The 25,588-nt window shown below is 45.4% G+C and overlaps 1 protein-coding gene across 1 annotated transcript in view; it reads right to left on the reverse strand.

Annotated features, from left to right (window-relative positions):
- Positions 1-25,588, reverse strand: part of LOC120940503 (terminal nucleotidyltransferase 4B-like) — a 1,128,146-nt gene that overhangs the window by 997,977 nt on the left and 104,581 nt on the right. The window contains exon 3 of the mRNA XM_040353420.1: positions 12,291-12,414. Coding sequence (XP_040209354.1) covers positions 12,291-12,414 — 124 coding nt within the window. The remainder of the gene's footprint in view (positions 1-12,290; positions 12,415-25,588) is intronic.

Here is a 25,588-nt window from a genome sequence, read left to right on the forward strand (position 1 = left end):
GGAATCTGTGACAACACCACTAGCACAGTATTTGGATAAGTGTCTCATACCTTTAGTGTGCAATACAATATCGTATATAAAAGATACTACAGATTTTCTTGATAAAATTCAAAACATACGGTTGTAACCTGATTCCATTCTGGTTACATGGAACGTTTCTAGTCTCTACACAGTAATCCCCCATGAGTAAGGATTGAAGCATGCCAACGGTTGTTGTTTGATTCAGGTACATATGAGAGTAAACACGTGGAGTTTTTATTGGATTTATTGAAGATAGTACTGCATGAAAATTATTTTATTTTCGAAGATACCTATTTTTTACAGCTTAGAGGGGCTTCGATGGGTTCAAATGTCGCACCCCCATATGCAAATGCATTCATGAACATGATTGAAGTTTCATTGATTTATGTCAATAGTTTGTTTTTTGAACATTGCCAATGATGTTACAGATTTGTGGATGATATTTTTGCCGTGTGGGGTGGCGACATGGAATCCTTATTACTTTTTGATTGTTATCTCAATTATCTTATCCCCGGTTTAAAATTTAATAAAGAATATAGTAAAACTCAAATTTCTTTCCTTAATACCACTCTATGTATCAACAATATGAAAATCATGAGTGATTTATATGTAAAAAACACTGATCGCAATCAATTGTTACACTTTAGCAGCTTTCACCCACGGTGCGTTTTTAACTCAATTCCTAAAAGTCAGCTAATGCGTGTTCAGAGAATAGTTAATGATCGACAATGTTGCCAACATAGATTAAATGAAATGGAGAAAAAAACTTATCCAGAGAGGATACCCTGAAGCATCAATTAAAAAACGATCAAATTTAAACACTAACAGGATGCCTAAAAGATTGTCTAAAAGAATCCCTTTTGTCTCACAGTATCATCCTTTTTCATATAACATTTTTAATATTATCAAAAAACATTGGAATTGACTTAAGACTAGTTATCCTACCATTGATGAATTTTGGAGTTTACCCATGCCCGGTTTATCTTGTATCCAATGTAACTCTATGATTAAAGGTAAATATATCTCACATCCCCACAAAGGCTTTAATATTCCCATTAAGGGACACACTACACCTGCCAATCATCATTTGTGGTATATGCTATCAAATGTCCATGTGGATTATTATATATTGGGGAAACCACCCAAAAGGTAAAAGACCGAATAGCATGTCATAAGTATTCGATTAGAGATAAATTAACACAGTTACCACTTGCTCGTCATTTTGTAGAAAAAGGACACACTGTCTCACAATTAAAATATATGGTATTAGAAGGCATTGAAAGAAACAGGAGAGGTGGTGATCGTGAACTTACCTTGAGGAGACGTGAAGTACATTGGATACATTTCCTTAATACTATCACTCCTAATGGACTAAACACTGATTTGGATTTATATTTATTTATAATATTTATAATTTTTTGATTGATTAATATTTGGGTTTATATTTTTTTTCCTTTGGTTTTTATTATTTTTCCAATATATATATATATATATATTTTGATTTCTTTATGTATATTTAATATCTAAAAAATGTTCTTTGTATGATATATGTAATTTTTTTTTTAGACTGACCCTGGGATTTTGAGGCTGTGGCCAGCTGGATTAACCCTTTTTTGTATCTATGGTGTGAAATACTTGGAATTACCTTGTGTGAATTTGATCTGATTAGTAAGCAATTAACCATGCAATTGATTCCATATGTGATGTAATGTGTGAAGTGTTTAAAATCACATGACTTTGATGAAATTGTTAGATATGTTCTGACTTGATCTGAAGAAGGGCGGTAGCATGCAAGCCCGAAACGCACATCCATGTCTGAATACTCTTGTATGTAACTCGTTATATACTGTATGCAGTTCTCCATTGCTTTGTGAATCCCTCTCCCCCTTTTTTTTGCCAAATATTTTTTGTTTCAAATAAAAAAAGATTTTTTTTCAGAAAAAGTTTGTCAAAAGTTTTTTTATAAACTGTAAAAGATATCAATCTGAAAAGATATAGCTGGATAGCTGAATATTTTGTGAACATTTTAAACATTGTTTGGCGTCTGTAGGTGAAAGAATGAATGAGCTGAAACTTTTGGGAGTGGAAGATTAAAGATTTGAAGCATAGGGCCATATTTTTTATTGCTCTTACTTCGTGGGTAATTGGAGCTTCAAGTTGTTCAAGCTCCTCCTTGGGCAACATGGGAAGGTCTAGGCCCTGCAGGTACTCCATTTCTCCCTCTCGTATCTCTGTATACCCCTCTCTGGTACACATTGTATAGTGAACTATAGTATGCATGGAATACGTCCGCCATTTCATGGGACGAATGCACCATCTCTCCCTGGTCATTCTTTAATTTAGGGGTGAAGGAACAATTTTTTCTTTCCCTTATTGCTCTGGCCAGCCATTTCCCAGATTTTCCCATTGATACCTCTCTCCTTGTTTACTATATGAAAGGCAATTTTTTTTTCTCCTGTTCTAGCAAATCTGCTAATCGCACCCATTTTGCTACCAATTCCTGCCTCTCTGGGATACCTTGGGGTCTTGTCATTTGTTCTAGGTCTTGTATGTCTCTATATAAAAAAGGTACAGAGTTTCTCTCCTCTCCCTCTTCTTCCCTGCACCCACCCCTATTAATATCCCCCTTATGACAGCCTTATGTGCTTCCCATGGAGCTGAGGGGGAATTTCTGAAGAGTTTTTTTTTTTAATCTCGAATTCCTTCCAGTGTAGAACTTCTTGGCATTTCTAAATTAATCACTACTTGGGCATGATCAGAGAGCAATTGCTTTAATCTCCGCACTTTTAAGAGACAGTAATAATTGATGTTCTACAAGGACATAATCGATGCTTGAAAATTACACATGAACTGGGGAATAAAAAGTATCGTCCCCCTTCCCTGGGTGCCTAACCCTCCATGTATCTACCAGCTGTTCCAGCAATCAATTTTACGGCCTTCTGTCTTTTGGATGTATAACGAGAGGGGCCCCTGTTGTATCCATCTGCAGATCTATGCTCAGATTTAAATCTCCTACCATTATAAGTTTACCTTCTTTAAATACTTTAATTTAAGGATTTTCTTAAATAGGTATGGTTCCTTATTTGGGGAGTATATATTTGCCAGCGTACATTCCATGTTAAGCAGTCTCCCTTTTACAAAAACCCTCTGGGTCTGCCAGTTGTTCCTTTACTATAATAACCATGGTCTTATCAAAGCCTATGGCCTTGATGTTGAATTGCCATTGCATCAAATAGGGAACAGATACAAAGCCAGTCTACACCCAGAAGCAGGAGCATTATGCGTCTCTTGAAAACAGACCATGTTCACCCCAAGAAAATGCAGCTCTTTGTTTAACTTGTATCTTTTACTTAGGGTGTTCATCCCCCTTGCATTATAAGTGAATACATTCATTGTGGCCATGGTTCGTCATAGGGAGCACCTGGCAGATTTCAGGAGGTCCGAGAGAAGGGGAGGAGAGAAAAAAAAAGCACCCAGATCTGTTTCCACCCTCCCCCAACCTTCCCACCTCCCAAAGTCCTTCCCCCTACAGGAGGATGAGCCAATTCCATGTTGTGCCATGTGTGGGTCCGGCAGCATCTATCTGGATGTTGTTAGATTCCCATCCCTCCTTGGGGGAGGTTACTCCTACATCACCTGCTCCTCTACTGTCCCTCCGGCCTTCACCCCACTCCTCTGGCTATTTGTTTTTTACTCCACCCCACTTGTTTTTTACTCCGTTATACCCTCATATTCCTTACTCTTAAACATCTCTCAGGGTAACTACCTTATACAGTTCATACTCTACCCACTCCCCCCCCCCAGCTACAAGTCAAAAGCATATTACTTGAAGCTAATGTCCCATTGTTCTCCTCCCAGCCTGGCAAAGAAGAGACAGGAGGTCCAATTTGCTGCAGAAATCCCGAAGGTCTTCAGGAAAAATTAACACTGCGACCATCTTTTTTCCCCCTTAAGGCACGCTGGAAATCCCCACTGATGTGACACATTCAATGCCTGCATTTGTTGCATCAATGGCTCGACTTGTCTTCTTGCCAGAGTCTCTGCCAATTAATCTGAGGATATTCACAATTCGGTCCCCTCATATGAGATTCCTGACAACTTCCGTATACCTTCCATAATTTTAGCCTTCTCTTGAGAAAAGCAAAGCCTAGCCATTACATCTCTTGAGTTTGGTATCTTATGATCCTGTGCACTCTATCCATTTTCAGTATTTCTGCTGCTTCTCTCCCCAATATGGGGTTAAACAATTCCTGCATCACCTTTCTTAATTCATAATTTTTATATTTTTCTGGTATACCTCTCATCCGTAGATTTTTTCATCGGCTTGTATTTTCTTGGTCCTCCATTTTGTATAATAACGCTTTATTTGTGTTCTGCAGAGATTTTATCAGTTTGTTCATATCCTGGAGCTTTTGGTCGTATTTATCCATTCTTTCCTCTATTTCTTCTACTCGTCCCAAAACCCGTCCAATATCCGCTCTAACTGCCACAATATCAGTTTTCAGTGATGTTTCAAACTTAGCCATCATCTCAGCCAACATTTTTTATTTGAGGTAGACTTTAGCCGCCTCTGACCTTAAAGTCTCCTCAATCTGTGGGTCTGCACCTCCTCTCTTCTGGTCCCCATTTTGTGCCTTGGAGCTTCCTTGGGGATTGTTCCCTGCATTTTTGAGCCACATAACTGGTGTATCATGAATTATCACCTACTTTAGATGTCTTCCTCTGTAATTTTTTGCTTGCCTGCCCCCGTGCTTGCTGTGACTGAGCTGCCATGTCCATTCATCATACTTGTCTCTGCTGACATAGCGCTGAATACCCCCTGGACTCGCTGGTGGAGCCCCTTTCCCCGCTTTACCTGACTTTCCTCTCATTTGCTTTTGTAGTTTTTACTTAAAAAAAAAAAACGTAGTTTACTTCTGTTTCAAAAATGATCCACTTGTAAACCCAGCCATCGATAGTCATCAGCAAATGGGAGTGGCAGTTAGCAGCAATTGTCAGCAAGAGCAGCAGTTATCAAGAGGCAGCAACAGTTATTAACAAGTAGCAGGAGATATATATATATATAGCCGATATATATATATATATATATATATAGATATATATATATATAATTATCGTACAGTAATAAGAGACTGTTTGTATATGTCGGTTCTATGAGCGCATCGAGGCCTTTTGGGTAATGATTGCGCTCCCAATAAGCATTTTTATAAATAAATATGTAGATAGCATTCGTAATCAGCCTTTAACATCAGCGGTCAGTGACAATAGGCACGTAGACACTTTAGGCATCAACTTGGATGTGGACATAAAATGCCGGAGCGTCCGGGTGCCTTGGGTAGTCAACTACCCTTTATACCTCCCGCACTTCGGCCATAATCCACCACACACGGCTCGCTCTCCCCTCTCCTCTAGCGGGAGTTTTAGATGGGTGGGTTAAGAGCCTACGGCGTCCAGCACGGGCAATTACATGTCAGAGCTCCTCCCCATCGCCTCAGGACTTTAATATGCGACTGTTGACCAGCAGTAAAGGAATAGGCCAAGTTTCAGGCGCTGAGATTGTTCTTGTGAACTGCATGCCCTAATTGCATGGGTTCTTCTAATGCTGGAATAGTTGCAGAAGTGTTAAACGACCAACTAGAGGGCAATGTGGAGAAGTTTTCTCCAGATCTCTCTCCTGCAGCCCCCAGGTACTCCCAGCTGAAGATGCGGGGGCCATTCACGTGTGCAGAGTACAGATGGCAGGAGACGAGAGGAACTGGGAAACAAGCCGAGATCAGGGCACTTGGCAGGCAAAAACGGTAGACTAAGCTGGGCTATGGTACAGAAGAGGTGAGACACAGAATACAAGCAATACATGGGAAAGCAGGAAGAAGCTAGGAAGTTGCAGCAATGAGCAGGTCTATATATAGATATATCGAGAAGAAGACTCGGAGGTAGACCAGGAAGTGATAGAAGGGAAAGGGATATAAATCCACAATAGAGTAAGCGATGCCCATAGGTGAAGACAGAAGCCAGCAGCACATTTGAGCAGAACCAGAGAGCAGTTCACCAGCAGGAACCTGCAGGCGAAAACATGACCTCAAGATAAAAAGATAAGTTCCAACTTTACGAAAAATAAAAAGGATTAAAATGCACATTTCCATGCTGGTAAAAAAAAACAAAAATACATTATATTTGGTTAGTGTTTGAGTAATGCCACGGTCCTGTAGATGTCTGCCCGTACCTCCGATACGAGAAGGCAGTTACATTCTGATAGGCAGACGCAATGAACTACTAGAGCGTTCAATAGTGCCCTGGTAGTTTTAAGAACTACAAGCCGACAGACACAAAGGCTGTCAGTACTTTTAGTTCTCCCATTCACGGAACACTGTAAATAACTAATGCTGCCGGGCGGGTAGAGCCCAGCACGGCCACAGGGCAGAAGCAAAAACAGAGAATCGGGGGGGGGGGGGGGGTGGGGCACATTTGTAACATGTTATATTCTGAACTTATCCTTTAATTCTCCCATTACCACTGTGCGAACATGTGCAACCCTGTTATCCAAGTATGGAGCCAAATGTCTACCTCCCCATTATCAATATGTTAACCTTGTAATATCCAAACCTATATGCAACTCACTCAATGCCTAAATACCATCACACGCCAACAAAGTCCTCTTTCACACTCACTTTTACTTATACATTAGCAGCTTACCTTCCATTTTACCCTGCCTCTCCAAAATAACATAGCCAAAAAATATAACAGCCCAATCATGTGGAGAACCAAACCAAGATTTTGCAGTACTAATTAGTGTGCTTCAAGTACAAAAGCTTCCAACTCCATTTCACTTCTAAGACTTCTGGCATTGGTGAGCAGTTTAACGCATTGCTTAAATTTTGCACTTATTTACTATATTATTACAGTACAACTAGTACTGTAAAATGCCACAGTGTGTAACATGGAAATTCTGTCAACTGCCATAACATTCCACTTCATTACTATACAACTTACAAGACCCATTATACTCTAGCCCTCCCTTCCCTGACCAACCTAGTTTAAATACTACATGAACCTTCCCTGGCCTAGCATACACTTTCCTTTTAGGTATATACCATCTTTAGCATAGAGGCTGTACAACAAAGTCAACCACATACTCTAAGAAACCTAAACTCTTGCCTCTTACACCATCATCTTCAGCTATGGGTTATGTCCCCCAAGCTCCTGCTGCCTTTCCTGTTTTGCACGTGGCATGAGCAATACTGCAGAGAATATGACCTTGTAGAGGTGCTTCACTTCAACTTTATGATCACTTCATGACCAAAATGAATACAGTTTTTCACAACAATTTAATAATCTAAGACCCCAGCCCCTCACTTTAAGAAGCATTATGGATCCTAGACCGCTTTGCGACCCTCTCGGGTCTACACACCAATTGGGGTAAATCGCTAGTTTAACTGATTGAGCTAGCTGATCCTAATTTCCCTGTGCAATGGACGACTATTAAATATTTAGGGATTAATATTGCTTCCAACACTAAGGATTTTAGAAAACGCAACTTGTCCCCAGCTTTTCGGTGGTGTAAACAGAGGCCAAAAGCCTGGTCACATCTCCAATTATCCCTTATTAGGAGAATTTAATAAAAATTAAAATCCTCCTAATCTTCTTGTACAACCTTAGGCACACCCCAGTCTTGTTACCAAAATCTTTTTAAACAACCAGATTCACTTATAGGCTCCTTCTTATGGAAATCCCACCCAGCTAGATTTAGTAGGAGGATTCTATGCAGATTTTGGACATAAGGGGGCTTGGCTTTTATAACCATTCGGCGGCCATGCTCACCCATGCTAATAACTGGCTTGTCTCCGACGACACAACTGTCTTGATAATTCTGAAAGCTGCGCACTCAGGATCCTACGAGATCCTCCGTAATCTCATTTACAGGGTGTGACGGTATCGGTATGATATCCCCGTCAACGTTCCCTTCTTCCCATAACGAAAATCACCCCAATATTCCACGAGAAGGGATATCCCTGGAATCGCCCAGAAAGCCACACATGAGACAAGCTTACTGCTTGAACAACACAGTTTTAATCGTCAGAAACCAGAGCTTATATGTGGTTACAACTGTTACAATGACAAATGTCCGCCCCCCCTCACACAGTGGGGGGTCTTCAATACAGCTCCTTTGAAATAAAGATATTTCTTTGAACTAGTCAGTATCTAGCCGGTTCAGCACCGCATATAGAGAGATAATTATCACAAGGAAGCAATCAGCATAATTAACATGAGCCACTTATCTAATCACAGTAACCAGTAAACACAGGGCTAGAACAATTAACATTTGAAACAGGGCTAGCTGCAGAAGAGTAAATACAATCAACAGCCTTAAACAAGCAGGGAGAATTAAACTGAGACATATAGGCAAATGTATCACAATGGCCCCCCTTTTTCTCCCTGCTCCGGAAAACCCGGTTGGACCTTCCCTGGTCCAGTGGGGTTGACGGGTTCAGAGCTTTTAGTCCGAGGTTAACTCCGTTTGGCATGACTGACCTCCCTTGGCAACTGCTTCAGACTCAGGTATGCCACCGGGTCGTCAGATCACACGCCGGTCAGTCCCCAAGTCTTTGTGCGATCTGCAAAGTCACCAGAAGTCAGTGTGAAGACGGCGAATGGGTCTGTGCGCCGCCATCTAGGTGTCCCGCTATGGGAGGGGCAGGTTATGGCTCTGAAGTGACAGTCACAGGAGATTCATAAAAAGAAAAAGTTATATTTGTTGAAATGCTGTAGCACTGGTGCTCAGAGTCCGGGGGGGGGGGACTCAGAGCCCCATAAGGTCAGCCACCGGTTCTCCTCTTTGAGCTTCTCCAGCTCCATCTCCAGTTCATGGAGCCTAGGGGGGTCAGCCCGCTGTGACCTCAGGTGGTTGTTCTCCTCCTCCATGCGGCTTATGCATTCCTCCAGCTCTATGTACTCACGGATCAGATCCTGCTTGCTCATGTCCTGCAGGCTTTCCACGTGGTCCTTCATCATCAGGAACTGGGTGGTGGTGTAAGGGGCCACCAGTGGGCCCTTGGCGAACATCTCGGCCCGCATCTGGGGCGCCCGCTGCGATTCCATCTCCTCCAGTCGCTTCTTCTCCTCCCAGGTCAGCTTGTTATACGGCTTCCAGGACCTCTTCTTCTTGAAGGGTGGCCGGCGGTGCCTCTTTCTGCCCAGCTCCCTCCAGGGCCCCTCCGGCTCAGGGCTGGAGCCCATGACCAGCGGACAATGGTGTTCCCTGTTGTCCGTAATAACAGATTGTACCATGAGGGCTTCGTAAGGGGTGCCCAATGGTTCTTCCTGACCCAGCTCCTGGGGATCCCAAGCCGAGTCTACACAATGGGCTGCTGCTGGTGGGCGGTACCCAGGTTGAGACCAATTTGATCTGGTGTTGTCATTCATGGGGCAATTCTGCTTGAAGTGACCCAGCTGTTTGCACCGGAAGCAGCGTTGTTCGTTGCCCTCCTGGCGTGGATAGCGAGGGCTAGATGTCACCGGTCTGTTAGGAGGTTGGTATCTAGCGGTTGGTGGGTGTGAGGGCACCGTTTGTGGTGGAGGTTGTTCCTGTGGTGTGACCTGGTTCGTCTTGCGAGTATCTGCATATTCATCTGCCAACTTAGCGGCCTCTGGTAGAGTCATGGGCCTGCGATCTCTCACCCAGTCTTTGACGTCCGTCTGGATGTGATTGTAAAATTGCTCCAGGAGCATTAGTTGCAAAATGTCCTCTGCGGTGGTGGCCTGGCTGCCGTTAGCCCAGTTAGAGGCCGACCGGGACAATTGGCATGCCCATTCCGCATAAGAGTCTTTCGTGGTTTTGCGTGAGTCCCTGAACTTCTGTCGGTGGGACTCTGGGGTTACTGCATAACGAGCCAGGAGCGCTTCTTTAACCCGGGCGTAGCTATGGATATCCTGATCTGGCACGGTACGGAAAGCATCAGAAGCTTTGCCTGACAGTTTGCCTGACAATATTGCAACCCACTCTCCTCTAGCTATTCGGTGCAGGTTACATTGTCGCTCAAAATCCGCCAGGAAGTTATCAATCTCACAGTCCTTTTCATCAAAAGCTTTAAAAGCGCTAAACGGAATCTTCCTTGCGTCTGCTGTGCTGTACTCACTGTTTGGAGAATGTGCGGCTGCTTGTTGGACTGCTGCCAGTTTTAACTGTAGCTCTGCGTCTTTTATTTGTTTAGCCTTCTGTAGTTCTGCGTCCCTTATTTCTTTAGCCTCCTTCGCTAACAGGTCCATCACTCTCAGCACCACATCTGCCGTTGGGTTCGGGCCGAACCACGCTAGCTTCTCTCTCATTAGCTTGTTGGCTGGCGATTCCTCTTCCTGAATCACTGGTGTCTCCATCTCTTGTACTGCTGGCGTTGCTGCAATCCCGTCCTCCTGGTCTAGCTCCATTGATTCTGCTATGATGACCCGCTTGGTTTTGTTGCTAGCAATCCTTCCACGAACTTCCAGTAGTTCTTCCAGTGTCTGCTTGGAATCCGGGTGTGAAGGGGAATAGAAGGGAAAAATCCCACTGCTACCAACCAATTGTGACGGTATCGGTATGATATCCCCGTCAACGTTCCCTTCTTCCCATAACGAAAATCACCCCAATATTCCACGAGGAGGGATATCCCTGGAATCGCCCAGAAAGCCACACATGAGACAAGCTTACTGCTTGAACAACACAGAGTTTTAATCGTCAGAAACCAGAGCTTATATGTGGTTACAACTGTTACAATGACAAATCTCCGCCCCCCCTCACACAGTGGGGGGTCTTCAATACAGCTCCTTTGAAATAAAGATATTTCTTTGAACTAGTCAGTATCTAGCGGGTTCAGCACCGCATATAGAGAGATAATTATCACAAGGAAGCAATCAGCATAATTAACATGAGCCACTTATCTAATCACAGTAACCAGTAAACACAGGGCTAGAACAATTAACATTTGAAACAGGGCTAGCTGCAGAAGAGTAAATACAATCAACAGCCTTAAACAAGCAGGGAGAATTAAACTGAGACATATAGGCAAATGTATCACACAGGGGTTTGAGAGTCTTTCACTTGCCCTTTACTGCTATGAGGGCAGTTAAGGCCTGGCATATTAAACTTAATATAGTGCGTAAAAAAGGTCCCCATCCATGCCACTTAGGTTTAATCCCATGTTACCGGAATTTCATTCCTTATCAGCGTTATATACATTGCATACATTTGTGATGGGAGTGCACCATTTACATTTGACAGGTTGAGGAATAAATTCAAACTGCCTAATGTTCCCCCCCCCCCCCCGATTCCTGCAACTCCGACACGCATATGCATCCCAATTTGAATCCTTTCCCTTTAGATTGGAGCAGGACAACTTGGAGGTTCTCCTTCAGGCTGACGTTCTCCAAAAACCACTATCTGATCTACAAGTCATTACTGCCCTCCATTCATTACTGTGCGGCGATCGGAGGAGCAGGACAGCCTATTCCAAGCAATAATATTGACTAAATATATACACGCAAGTTGGGAAAAAAAGTCCTTAGGCCATATAGACAAAAGTTCCAATACTCAAAGCAGCACTTAAATCAAATAAATGAAGTATGAGCAGCATTCACATGTAAAAACATATGAGAAATCAGTAGTAGTTTGATAGTTGAGACAGTTCAATCGATAGGTGAAAGATTCTACTTAATAATAGGCATACACCATCCAGAGTCCACACCATGTGAAACTTTAGGCTTAACTGTGCAACAGAGCCGCACATCCAAAAATGTCATCTGCTCCTAAATCTCTGTAGAGCCCGAGTGCCTTCACCGTCCTAGCCCCTCCTCCACTATGCATGTCGACACAGGGTCACGTGTCTCCATACACATTACTTTGCCAGTGAAGCCTTTAGTCCAGGGGTGGGCAATCTCGGCCCTCCAGCTGTGGTGAAACTGCAAATGCCATCATGCCTCTGCCTTTAGGAGTCATGCCTGTGATTGTCAGGGTCTTGCAATGTCTCATGGGACTTGTAGTTTCAAAACAGCTGGAGGGCAGAGTTTGCCCTCGCCTGCTTTAGTCTGTATGTGATTGCCGTTTTTATTTGTACTCAGATACATATAAAAAGCTCACTAGAGAAATACATGGACAAATGAAAGGTGCTGTGATAATTAAAACCAACTGAGTTTTTCCAAAATTCCTTTTGCTTAAATGAAAAGGATATGTGAAAAATGCTGATTTTGGTATTATCTATAGAGAATAAAAAAGCAAAAAGACAAGACAAACCACTTACTTCTGCTGAAGGCCACAGATCCTTTATAACCATCTGAATTCGATTCACTACTTCTCTTCTCATAGCAACTTCTTCAGGTCTTGGAGATATAAAATCATGAAATTCTACGATTTCTTCATGCAGTCTAAAAGTTAAACTTGTCATTAGAGTTTGTATAACTGGAAACCATGTGCAAGAGACAATTTGGGGAGGGCTGTTAAAAAGGAACTGCAGTCTCCTCACATAATTTGTAATAAAAAACATCTTTGCCAGTCTGAAGCTTCCCTCCAACCACTTTCCATATATACATACATTATACACATACACAGAGGGGTAGATTCAGAGAGAAGATACGACGGCGTATCTCCCGATACGCTGTCGTATCTTTGAGTCCGGCTGGTCATATCTATGCGCCCGATTCATAGAATCAGATATGCCTAGATTTGACTAAGATCCGACCGACGCAAGTCTCTTACGCCGTCAGATCTTAACTGCATATTTACGCTGGCCTCTAGGGGCGTGTACGCCGATTTACGCCTAGAATATGTAAATCCGCTAGATACGCGAATTCACGAATGTACGCCCGGCCGACGCAGTACATTTACGACGTTTCCGTAAGGCTTTTCCCGGCGTATAGTTACCCCTACTATATGAGGCGTATCCTATGTTAAGTATGGCCGTCGTTCCCGCGTCAAATTTTAAAAAGGTACGTCGTTTGCGCAAGTCGTCCGTTAATGGGGCTGGACGTCATTTACGTTCACGTCGAATCCAATGACATCCTTGCGGAGCAATGCACACTGGGAAATTCCACGAACGGCGGGAAAAACGTCAATCACGTCAGGTCAAGCCTGATTTAAATAACACACGCCCACCTCTTCAGAATTTGAATTAGGCGGGCTTACGCCGGGCTATTTACGCTATGCCGCCACTTTATTTTAAGAATACGGCACTTGCCTGTAAAAGTTGAGGCGGCTTAACGTAAATAGGATACGTTACGCCCGCACAAATAAGCGCCATTCTACCTGAATCTACCCCAGAGTCTGTACTTGCCAAATATGTTGCAGGAATCTCCCTCCACTGAGTCTGGCTGCATCCATTTTCTGAAACTGTACAGCAACTTACAGCAAAATACCCATATTGCAAAGTGTTGAGGTAAGCACTCATCCAGCATTTGACGCAACATTACCACCTGCCCTCAAGGTGTGGGTTCCAGGTATGGTTCCCAAGGCTAGACTGAGGTAAAAATTATCTGGGTGTACTGCTTCTGTTTTATCATTAAAAGACTGAGGGGTAAGGATGAGCTCTGACGTGCTGAGCCGGCGTTTCGTCACTTCCTGACTTCGTCCGAGGGTGCGACTATTCCCCATGACAACCGGCTTTAAGTATCAGTCCCTCCCGGCCGTTACGTGAGGTCAGACGCACTCACGTGCGCTCGGCGGCATCACCACTACATAGTAGAGACATTTAGCTTCTTATAGTAGTGGGTGGGAGGACGACGGTATGCAAATTTATGAATCGGGTCAGTCACCATCCCCACTTGCTATGGCTTAGCAGTGAGCAATGTTACCGTCACCTCGCATCATAAAAATATTAGAGCACCAATCTGTTATAAAACATAAAATATAAAAAATATAGGATATAAAAAAGAATTCACATGTATAAAAACATATAAAAATGATTATATGTGAACATATAAAATGATTAAAATATTTAACGCATGTCCATCCCATTCTAATGGGATTTTCGACAGTTTATTACTCATTTTAAAATGTGAATAGTATTAAATAGGAGCATATTAATAACATTATAACACCCCTATGTGCACACATTAATCTTTTCGTGCTGCATGTAATACGTAGCCCGTTGATGGTGTTGCTGCAGTGTATGTTTAACCACTTTCCCACCGCGCTAGAGAGAAAATACGTCTACAGCGCGGTGGAGTTCTGGGAGGACGTCCTCCCAGAATCCTCCTCTCTCGCGCGCCCCCTGGAATCAAATGACGGAGCGATCACTTGTAAACAAACCGGCGTCATCCTCTCTGTACCGCTCGGTACAGTGTGAGAGGAGAGGGGGGAGCGGATGGCAGCAGCAGCACTGTGGGCTGGATCTGTGACAATTGCAGTCACAGATCCTGCAATACCCCCCCCCCCCTACACTCTGCAATACCCCCCCCCCCCTACACTCTGCAATACCCCCTACACTCTGCAATACCCCCTACACTCTGCAATACCCCCTACACTCTGCAATACCCCCTACACTCTGCAATACCCCCTACACTCTGCAATACCCCCTACACTCTGCAATACCCCCTACACTCTGCAATACCCCCTACACTCTGCAATACCCCCTACACTCTGCCTATGGGGATTTTTAAGTAGCGAAGTTTGGCGCAATTCCACGAGCATGTGCAATTTTGAAGGGTGACATGTTAGGTATCTATTTACTCAGCGTAACTTCATCTTTCATAGTATGCAAAAACATACTTTTTTTTTTAAGCACAAAACTTTTTTTTCTAAAAACACGCGTTCAAAAAATTGCTGTGAAAATACCTTGCAAGATAAAAAGTTGCAACAACCGCCATTGTATTCTCTAGGGTCTTTGAAAAAAAAAAAAGCATATATAATGTTTTGGGTTTCTATGTAATTTTTTAGCAAATAAATGATGATTTTTACATAGTAGAGAAATGTCAGAATTGTCCTGGGTGCTCCAGAACGCCTGATGGTGCTCCCTGCATGTTGGGCCTCTGTATGTAGCCACGCTGTGTAAAAGTCTCACATATGTGATATCGCCATACTCAGGAGGAATAGCAGAATGTGTTTTGGGGTGTAATTTGTAGTATGCATATGCTGTGTGTGAGAAATAACCTGCTAATATGACAGAAACTAGAATTTTTTTTTTTTTTGACAGAATTTTCAGTCTTTTTTCTTTTATAGCGCAAAAAAAAAAAAACGCAGAGGTGATCAAATACCACGCTCTATTTGTGTGAAAAAAAGGACAAAAAATTCAGATGGGTACAATGTTGTATGACTGAGTAATTGTCATTCAAATTGTGAGAGCACCGAAAGCTGAAAATTGATCTGGTTAGGAAGGGGGTTTAAAGGGTCACTAAAGGAAAAAAAAAGTGTTTGCTGAAATGACAGTTTACAGGGTATAGAGGCATAAAAGTTAACTGATTCCTTTTAAAAATGATTAAAAATAGATTAAATATCATATAATGTGCCTACAGTTTCACTTTTGTTTTTAAACTGGTTTCATGTTTCTGTGAAGTAAAGAGACCCACCAAACAAAAACAAACAAATCCAGGGCAGTGTTTTGTTTTTAAAATGAATCTGATTGGTTCTGATGAGTTTTAGACACACAGCTTGGACCACAGTGAAAAGCTGCCATGAGAATTTTCATAAGGAGCCAGACAAGCAGGAAGTGTGGAGATCACAGCAGAATTACAGCAACTTCAAAGCAAAAACGAACAATGAGGACATGAAACCAGTATTGCAGTAAGGTAAAGGAAGCCATTTAGCTAAAAATAAAATAAAAATTCCTTTAGTGATCCTTATAGGGGCCCAGTGGTCAATAGGTTAATAGCATCCCATATTACTTACATAGAGCATATGTATATCTGTATACACATGTCAAATAGTGTGATTAAAAGCACTTAAACTAGGTAGGCTGGGACCATTTACAATAAAGCAGGTAGACTAGGATCCGACACGACTGGAAAAAATTCAGTGAAACCTCTCCAAAAAGTAAATTGATGAAGGACACAAAAGAAAGATATGCGTCTATATAATTTAAATTACATATCAAGTGTTAGCATAGGGTGGGTAGAGATTAATATACTATCCTCTAGGGGGCACTAGTAATACCAGAAAGAACATCACACTATTAGAGCATATGTATATCTGTATACACATGTCAATGTAAGTAATATGGGATGCCATTAACCATTTTAGCCCGGACCATTTGTCAGCCTAAAGACCGGAGGTGTTTTTACAATTTGGCACTGCGCTGCTTTAACTGGTAATTCTTTTTATGGTATTTGATTGCCTCTGCGATTTTAATTTTTTGCGATATAAAACGGAAAAAGACCAAAAATTAAAAAAAAAAAAAAAAAAGATTTTCTACTTTGTTATAAGAAAAATCGAACAAACTCAATTTTAGTCATACATTTAGGCAACATGTATTCAGCCACATGTCTTTAGTGAAAAAAAATGTCAATAAGTGTATATTTATTGATTTGCGCAAAAGTTAGTGTCTACAAACTAGGGTACATTTTCTGGAATTTACACAGCTTTTAGTTTAAAGCGGGACTTCACCCGAAAAAACTATTTTTAACATTAGATTGAGGCTCATTTTGTCAAGGGGAATCGGGTTTTTTTTTAAATCGAAGCAGTACTTAGCGTTTTAGAGATAGATCTTCTCCGCCGCTTCCGGGTATGGTCTTCGGGACTGGGCTTTCCTTTTTGATTGACAGGCTTCCGACAGGCTTCCGACGGTCGCATACATCGCGTCACGAGTAGCCGAAAGAAGCCGAAAGTCGGTGCGGCTCTATACGGCGCCTGTGCACCGACGTTCGACTACTTTCGGAAAATCGTGACGCAATGTTTGCGACCGTCGGAAGCCTGTCGGAAGCATGTCAATCAAATAGGAACGCCCAGTCCCGCAGCCAGGGGCGGATCCAGAGTCTAATCTCGGGAGGGGCAATGCCAAAATTTCTGCAGGAAATTTGTAGGGGCAATGGCTGGTGTTGGCGCTTCAATTATCACGGCACCGTGGTTAATATGGTGTCAGGATGATCGAAGCACATAATTTCAATTATTACTGTGTCGGAGCAGCCAGGTGGAGGGAGGGTTGCAGCCAGGTGGAAGGGGAGGACAGGGGGGGTTGCAGCCAGGTGGAAGGGGAGGACAGGGGGGTTGCAGTCAGGTGGAAGGGGAGGACAGGGGGGGGTTGCAGTCAGGTGGAAGGGGAGGACAGGGGGGGTTGCAGCCAGGTGGAAGGGGAGGACAGGGGGGGTTGCAGCCAGGTGGAAGGGGAGGACAGGGGGGGTTGCAGCCAGGTGGAAGGGGAGGACAGGGGGGGGTTGCAGCCAGGTGGAAGGGGAGGACAGGGGGGGTTGCAGCCAGGTGGAAGGGGAGGACAGGGGGGGTTGCAGCCAGGTGGAAGGAGAGGACAGGGGGGTTTGCAGCCAGGTGGAAGGGGAGGACAGGGGGGTTGCAGCCAGGTGGAGGGAAGGACAGGGGGGTTGAAGCCAGGTGGTGGGGAGGACAGGGTGGTTGCAGCCAGGTGGTGGGGAGGACAGGGGCGTTGCAGCCAGGTGGTGGGGAGGACAGGGGCGTTGCAGCCAGGTGGTGGGGAGGACAGGGGCGTTGCAGCCAGGTGGTGGGGAGGACAGGGGCGTTGCAGCCAGGTGGTGGGGAGGACAGGGGCGTTGCAGCCAGGTGGTGGGGAGGACAGGGGCGTTGCAGCCAGGTGGTGGGGAGGACAGGGGCGTTGCAGCCAGGTGGTGGGGAGGACAGGGGCGTTGCAGCCAGGTGGTGGGGAGGACAGGGGCGTTGCAGCCAGGTGGTGGGGAGGACAGGGGCGTTGCAGCCAGGTGGTGGGGAGGACAGGGGGGTTGCAGCCAGGTGGTGGGGAGGACAGGGGCGTTGCAGCCAGGTGGTGGGGAGGACAGGGGCGTTGCAGCCAGGTGGTGGGGAGGACAGGGGCGTTGCAGCCAGGTGGTGGGGAGGACAGGGGGGTTGCAGCCAGGTGGAAGGGGAGGACAGGGGGGTTGCAGTCAGGTGGAAGGGGAGGACAGGGGGGGTTGCAGTCAGGTGGAAGGGGAGGACAGGGGGGTTGCAGTCAGGTGGAAGGGGAGGACAGGGGGGGTTGCAGTCAGGTGGAAGGGGAGGACAGGGGGGGTTGCAGTCAGGTGGAAGGGGAGGACAGGGGGGGTTGCAGCCAGGTGGTGGGGAGGACAGGGGGGTTGCAGCCAGTTGGTGGGGAGGACAGGGGGGTTGCAGCCAGGTGGTGGGGAGGACAGAAGGTTGCAGCCAGGTGGTAGGGAGGACAGGGGGTTGCAGCCAGGTGGTGGGGAGGACAGGGGGGTTGCAGCCAGGTGGTGGGAAGGACAGGGGGGTTGCAGCCAGGTGGTGGAGAGGACAGGGTGGTTGCAGCCAGGTGGTGGGGAGGACAGAGGGGTTGCAGCCAGGTGGTGGGGAGGACAGGGGGTTGCAGCCAGGTGGTGGGGAGGACAGAGGGTTTGCAGCCAGGTGGTGGGGAGGACAGAGGGGTTGCAGCCAGGTGGAAGGGAGGACAGAGGGGTTGCAGCCAGGTGGAAGGGAGGACAGGGGGTTGCAGCCAGGTGGAAGGGAGGACAGGGGGGTTGCAGCCAGGTGGAAGGGGAGGACAGGGGGGGTTGCAGCCAGGTGGTGGGGAGGACAGGGGGGTTTCAGCCAGGTGGTGGGGAGGACAGGGTGGTTGCAGCCAGGTGGTGGGGAGGACAGGGGGGTTGCAGCCAGGTGGTGGGGAGGACAGGGGGTTGCAGCCAGGTGGTGGGGAGGACAGAGGGTTTGCAGCCAGGTGGAAGGGAGGACAGAGGGGTTGCAGCCAGGTGGAAGGGAGGACAGAGGGGTTGCAGCAGGTGGAAGGGAGGACAGGGGGGTTGCAGCCAGGTGAAGGGGAGATAAGTTCTTGCCTTGGATGATAATAATGGAATCACTGGATTCCTCCACCCTCATGGTCACTTTTCTTCTCTCTTCCCCCCTCCTCCTTGCAGCCAGGTGGTGGGGAGGAAAGTGGGTTGCAGCCAGGTGAAGGGGAGGACAGACGGGTTGCAGCCAGGTGAAGGGGAGGACAGACGGGTTGCAGCCAGGTGAAGGGGAGGACAGGGGGGTTGCAGCCAGGTGAAGGGGAGGACAGGGGGGTTGCAGCCAGGTGAAGGGGAGGACAGGGGGGTTGCAGCCAGGTGAAGGGGAGGACAGGGGGGTTGCAGCCAGATGAAGGGGAGGACAGGGGGTTGCAGCCAGGTGGTGGCAGCATGTGTTGCTGTGAGCCCCCTTCTTACTGCATTGGGCCCCCCCAGGGTGGCAGAAAACAAGAGGTATGTCACCAGCACACCAGGAAAATATACCGGTCCAAATCAGTGGGAGAACTACCAGGGTTGCTATGGTTGCACTTGCAAAAACGCATTAACCCCCAGCAGACGTATTATTAACCCCCAGCACTGGTGTCAGAAAACACATTATTAACCCCAGCAGATGCAATATTAGTCCCCAGCATTGGTGTGAGAAAACGCATTATTAAACCCAGCATTACTGGTGTCAGAAAACACATTATTAACCTTCAGCATTGGTGTCAGCAAACGCATTAACCCCCAGCACTGGTGTCAGCAAACACATTAACCCCCAGCATTAACAGCCTTACTGAAAGTGAAAGTAATCATATAAGTCTTGAAAGAACATGAGGGAGACATATGGAGGAAAGAGAGGGCAGAGGGATGGAGATAAGGACAATGATCACAGTGTACTGCAGTGTACACTCACCCACATTTGCAGGCTAAAAGATCAGGTCATCTTTGGCACACAGAGGAATCTGCAGCTGCTGTATTCATATTTCCCGCCCACAAACACATCCCCTTCTTTCTCGATACAGCTGCTGCACGGCATGCTGGGTATAGTGTGGGCGGGGCGGGAAGTCACTGGAGGAGCAGAGGTGGGAGGAGCTGTATTCGTCTCATCTCTCGTCAGTGAGGGAGGAAGGGGGGGTGAATGTGTTTGCTGGGCTGTTTACACAGACACGCAGAGCTGCAGCCAGTCTCAGAATTCACAGACTGACTCTGCTGTCCTACGGACGGACAGGAGGTATCAGTCTGTTTCTTCATGGTTTAGTACTGAGATATTAGATAATGGACGGCTTGATTTCCCCCCCCCCCCCCCCCCACAGCAAGGCAGTTAAAAAAAGGCTTATTTAAAAAAAAAAAAAAACATTTTTTTTTTTTTTTTTTAACCAAGCGAGTGTGACATGATTGTCTTGGGGGGGGGGGGGGCAATTGCCCTGTTGCCCCCCCCCCTGGATCCGCCGTTGCCTGCAGCCCATACCCGGAAGCGGTGGAGAAGATCTCTAAAACGGTAAGTACTGCTTCAATTTTAAAAAAAAACACCCGATTCCCCTTGACAAAATGAGCCTCAATCTAATGTTAAAAATTAAGTTTTTGTGTGAACCTCCACTTTAAGACTGCCCATCTCATTTCTTGAGGTGCCAAAATGGCAGGGCAGTACAAAACCTTCCCAAAATGACCCCATTTTGGAAAGTAGACACCCCAAAGAAATTGCTGAAGGGCATGTTGAGCCCACTGAATATTTAATTTTTTTTGTACTAAGTGATTGAATAATGAAAAAAAAAATACAAAAAGTTGTAGCTAAATGATATATTGCTCACACATGCCATGGTTATATGTGGAATTGCACCCCAAAATACATTTTGCTGCTTCTCCCGAGTACGGGGATACCACACGTGTGGGACTTTTTGTGAGCCTAGCCGCGTACGGGGCCCCGAAAACCAAGCACCGCCTTTAGGATTTCTAAGGGCGCAAATGTTTGATTTCACTCCTCACTACCTATGACAGATTTGAAGGCCATAAAATGCCAAGATGGCACAACCCCCCCCCCCCCCCAAATGACCCAATTTTGGAAAGTAGACACCCCACGCTATTTTCTGAGAGGCATGTTGAGTCCATGGAATATTTTATATTTTGCCACCAGTTGCTGGAATATGACAGACTTTTTTTTTTTTGCACAAAGTTGTCACTAAATTATATATTGCTCAAACATGCCATGGGCATATGTGGAATTACACCCCAAAATACATTCTACTGCTTCTCCTGTGTACAGGAATACCACATGTGAGACTTTTTGGGAGCCTAGCCACGTATGGGACCTCGAAAACCAAGCACTGCCTTCAGGCTTTCTAAGGGTGTACATTTTTTATTTCACTCCTCACTGCCCATCACAGTTTCGGAGGCCATGGAATGCCCAGATAGCACAACCCCCCCCCCCCCAAATGACCCCATTTTGGAAAGTAGACACCCCAAGCTATTTGCTGAGAGGCATGGTGAGTATTTTACAACACATTTATTTTTGAAAATACAGAATTTTTTTTTCTTTTTCTTTTTTTAATTTTCAAATCTTTGTGACAAAAAGCAAGATCTGCAAAATACTCACCATACCTTTCAGCAAAAATAGGATTGCTTTTACATGAAAGCCGACCGCTGGCTGAAAAGAATGGATACCAAGATGATACCTAAACCCGCAGGCATCATTCTGGCATAACCAAAGTCCAGCAACATACCATACATTGATGGTTCTTGTTGGACATGTATTGTAATTATTTTTTTCATTCAGCCTATTGGCTGAACGAAGAAAAAAAAAAAAAGTTTGGTGGGTATGCCCACCATTAGAATACCTCCCTTCATCCACCCACTTCTAATGACGGGCATACATGCACCATTTATATATGCCGAAGCACGGGGCATCCTCCCGCAAAAAAGTTATGCCGCGCACACAAGGTTCGACTTTTCCACGGGCAAGCCTCCGTCGGAATTTCTACCATATGTACGCGGCATAAAAAGTTATGGCGCATACACGGTCGGACTTTTCCCCGGGCAAGCCTCCGTCAAATGATGGTTAACATTAAAACAGTAAGACCTTACCATACCATACCTGCAAAGCAAATACCAAAAAAAAAAAAAATCTTGTAAAAAAAAACATTTAACGCAACCGGTGGCTAAAATATATATATATGCCGAAGCATGGGGGGCATCCTCCCGCAAAAAAGGGTTATGCCGCGTACACACGGTCAAACTTTTCCACAAGCAAGCCTCCGTCGGAATTTCGACCGTATGTACGCGGCCATAGGAGCAAAAATCGCTCCTCCGCCCCCAATGCCCCCATGCTTTCGGCATATATGCTCTTTTTTTTTACTGTGATGGTGAAATCACCTCCTACAGCGTTGGAGTCACGGCTTTATGTATCATGGGAGCAAACGCTGTTGCTGTCAAGCTAACTAAATCCGCACTGCAACTGAATGGCGTACCTGCTAAGCAAATGATGGTTAACAATAAAACAAACCTTACAGTATAACATACCATACCTGCAAAGCAAATACAATAAAACATAGTAAAAATAGAGAGAACAATAAATATAGAACAATAGTGAGTGGACAGTAGAGAGTGAACATAAGAGAATAGAGAGAGTAGAAAAATACAACCACAACTATTTTTTTTTTTGTGTGTTTTTGTGTGAGTTTTTATATTTTTTTCCCTTTTTTCACTTTATAAAAACTGTAAAAAAAAATAAAATAACTGAACGTTGCAGATTATGGTCTCTCAAAATGTGATGGCCATCACATCTTCCGAGACCCTGTGTTAGTGTGCCTAGGACTGTGTGGTGCTGTACCCTATGCTAAAACTCAACTAGTGTGTGGCAGCGTTTGAAAAACATTCACCAATGCAGAGACCAGGTTGGTCAGGACAGGAGGGACAATAAAATATACAGACACTTTTTTGTACCAGCTTCTGGCTTTACGGCAATTAAGGTATGGCGCCAACAACTGGTCATTGAGGTCCACCCCTCCCATGTTAAGGTTGTACTCTTGGATACAGAGGGGTTTCCCCACAAAACCAGTCGCCGTAGGAATTTGGACTGCCATGTCTGTGTGAAGCGAGGACAGAACGAAAACATTTTGTGAATCCCTCCACTTCACTGCTAACAAATTATTACACTGCAAGTAGGCTTTCTCCCCCCAGACTATGATGGGATTCTACAAGCCGTTGGGGGAGGCCCCGGCGATTAGGTCGCACGGTGCCACATGCGGCAATTCCACAATCAAAAAGGTGACTAAAAAGTGGCACGCTTGTGTAATAATTGTCCACGTACAAGTGGTACCCCTTTCCGAATAGGGGCGACACCAAGTCCCACACTATCTTACCAGCGGTCCCTACGTAATATGGGCAGTTCTCCGTCTCTACGTTACTATCTTTTCCCTCGTAAACCATAAAACCAGATGTATAGCCTGTTGCCCTGTCACATAGCTTATACATCTTGACCCCGTATCTGGCAAGTTTGCTGGGAAGGTACTGTTTGATAGACAAGCGGCCAGAAAACTTAATCAGGGAATCATCAACGCAGACAACTTGATCGGGAGTAAACAAGGCTGAAAAACATTGGTTGAAGTGGTTTACGAGGGCCCGAATTTTGTAGAGCCGATCGTATCCAGGGTCTCCTCGAGGACGACAGAGTACGGTGCTGCAGAAGTGGTGGGTACCCAATCAGGATTGGCGAATGCAGCAGGAAGGGCACTATGGGCCTGTCTTTGTCTTCTTCTTGGTGGCAGTGGGACACTACTTGTGCTTGCCACCTCACCAGCTTGAACTGCACTTATGGGACTCGCCATGTCACCACGTGATACTGCAGTGCTGGATGTACGACCAGGGTGTACTAGGCCGCTGGTGCTTGCCAGCTCACCAGAACGAATAGCGGCGCTAGTACTTCTCTGCTTCATACGAGAGCCCTGCGGTTCTTGCACCTCAACGACGGCAGAAAATCGGGGTCTGGTACGCCTGACCCTAGCAGGGAACACAACTCCGTCGTCAGAGCTATCTGTCAAGGAGCCACTGTCTACAGGATCGTATTCTGAGCCAGAATCTGACAGATGAGTGACCTCTTCACTATCTGTCAGGCTCAGAAACGTGTAGGCCTCTTCACTAGTGTACCTTCGATTTGCCAGTTTGGGCTCTAAATTTTGTGGTACACTAGTAAGATTCAAAAGGTAAAAAAGCGACTGAGTCAAACGCTACCAAAAAACTGTTAGCGATCGCAGAGATCAGGCCTGACTCTGCGAACGCTGCAGTTATGCGTTTTGTGACCGTGATCGATCGATACTGCACTTGGGTGGGCTGGGCGAAGGGGGTTAAACGCAGGTGCTAGCAGGTATCTGGGCTGATTCCGCCAACAATGCATTTTTGGGAACCCTAAACCGCAGGGGATGCTAGTACAGATCTGATCAGATCAGGTACCGATCCGTTCAGATACTACACCACTAAGGGAGGCGTATGGTGCGTGGGTGTTAGCGCTACTGGCACTAATCTGACGCTGCCTGGGGCGACACAAACCCTATCTGGCGCTAAAACCAAACTTTTATCACCCGCCGGGCGATCAGGGGGTTAAACCTTTATTGGGAAAAATATGGCAGTGCCTTGACGCTTTAAAAAATAAACTAGCTAAACTGCGTCACCTGTGACACTTATACTGTGATCACTGGTGGCAGGGGGTAACCAAGGGGTTAAACCTTTATTGGGGGGGGGGTTAAGGGGGGTCCCTAGACCTATCAGGGCTTAAGACTAATTACCCTAACACTTATTTTAGTCCTATATGTTATTTTAGTTCTATATGTTTTATAACAGATTGGTACTCTAAGTGATGTTTTTATGATGTGAGGTGCCAGTAACATTGCTCACTGCCAAGTCATAGCAAGTGGGGATGGGGACTGGCCCGATTCATAAATTTGCATACCTCCCGCCCACTACTATAGGAAGCTAAATGTCTCTACTATGTAGTGGTGATGCCGCCGAGCGCACACAAGTGTGTCTGACGTCACCTAACGGCTGGGAGGGACTGATACTTAAAGTTGGTTGTCAAGGGGAATTGGACAACCGGAAGTGATGCGTGCGCTCCACAGACTGGGAACCAGGAAGACGCTGGAGGAACTAGATACCAGATGTCCTCAGGGTCACGGTCTTAAGTGAGTAACTTGTATAGCGCTGACAAATGCGAACCGAATCGCATCAAGGCGCTTGTATCCAGAGTCTTGCTGATCCTTAAGAGATGGGTCTTCAGTTTTTTCCTAAAAGCCCGATGGTTTTCTTCCATGCGAATGGTCGTGAGTAGAGCATTCCAAAGCCGAGGTCCTTGGACTGAAAATCTACGTTCTCCCTTAGATTTGTAGTGGGCTGTGGGGATTTCGAGAAGGTTTTGGTTAGTTGATCGGAGCACCCGATTGGTGACGTAGGGTTTAATTTTCTCGTTTAAGTATCGCGGAGCGATTCCTTGTGCGCATTTGTGAGTGAGGCAGAGTGTCTTGAATGTGATCCGATCCTTTACGGCTAGCCAGTGGAGGGACCTCAAGACCGGGGCGATAGATTCCCACGTTTTTTTACCGGTTACCAGTCTGGCTGCCGTGTTCTGGATGACTTGTAGACGCAAAATCTGGTATTTGGGTAGTCCTAAGTAGAGGGAGTTTGCGTAGTCGAGTCTGAGCGTTTATTCATTTTTCTGCAGTCATAT

This window comes from Rana temporaria, chromosome 5, assembly GCF_905171775.1.
Source record: "Rana temporaria chromosome 5, aRanTem1.1, whole genome shotgun sequence".
In the NCBI taxonomy this organism is placed as follows: Eukaryota; Metazoa; Chordata; class Amphibia; order Anura; family Ranidae; genus Rana; species Rana temporaria.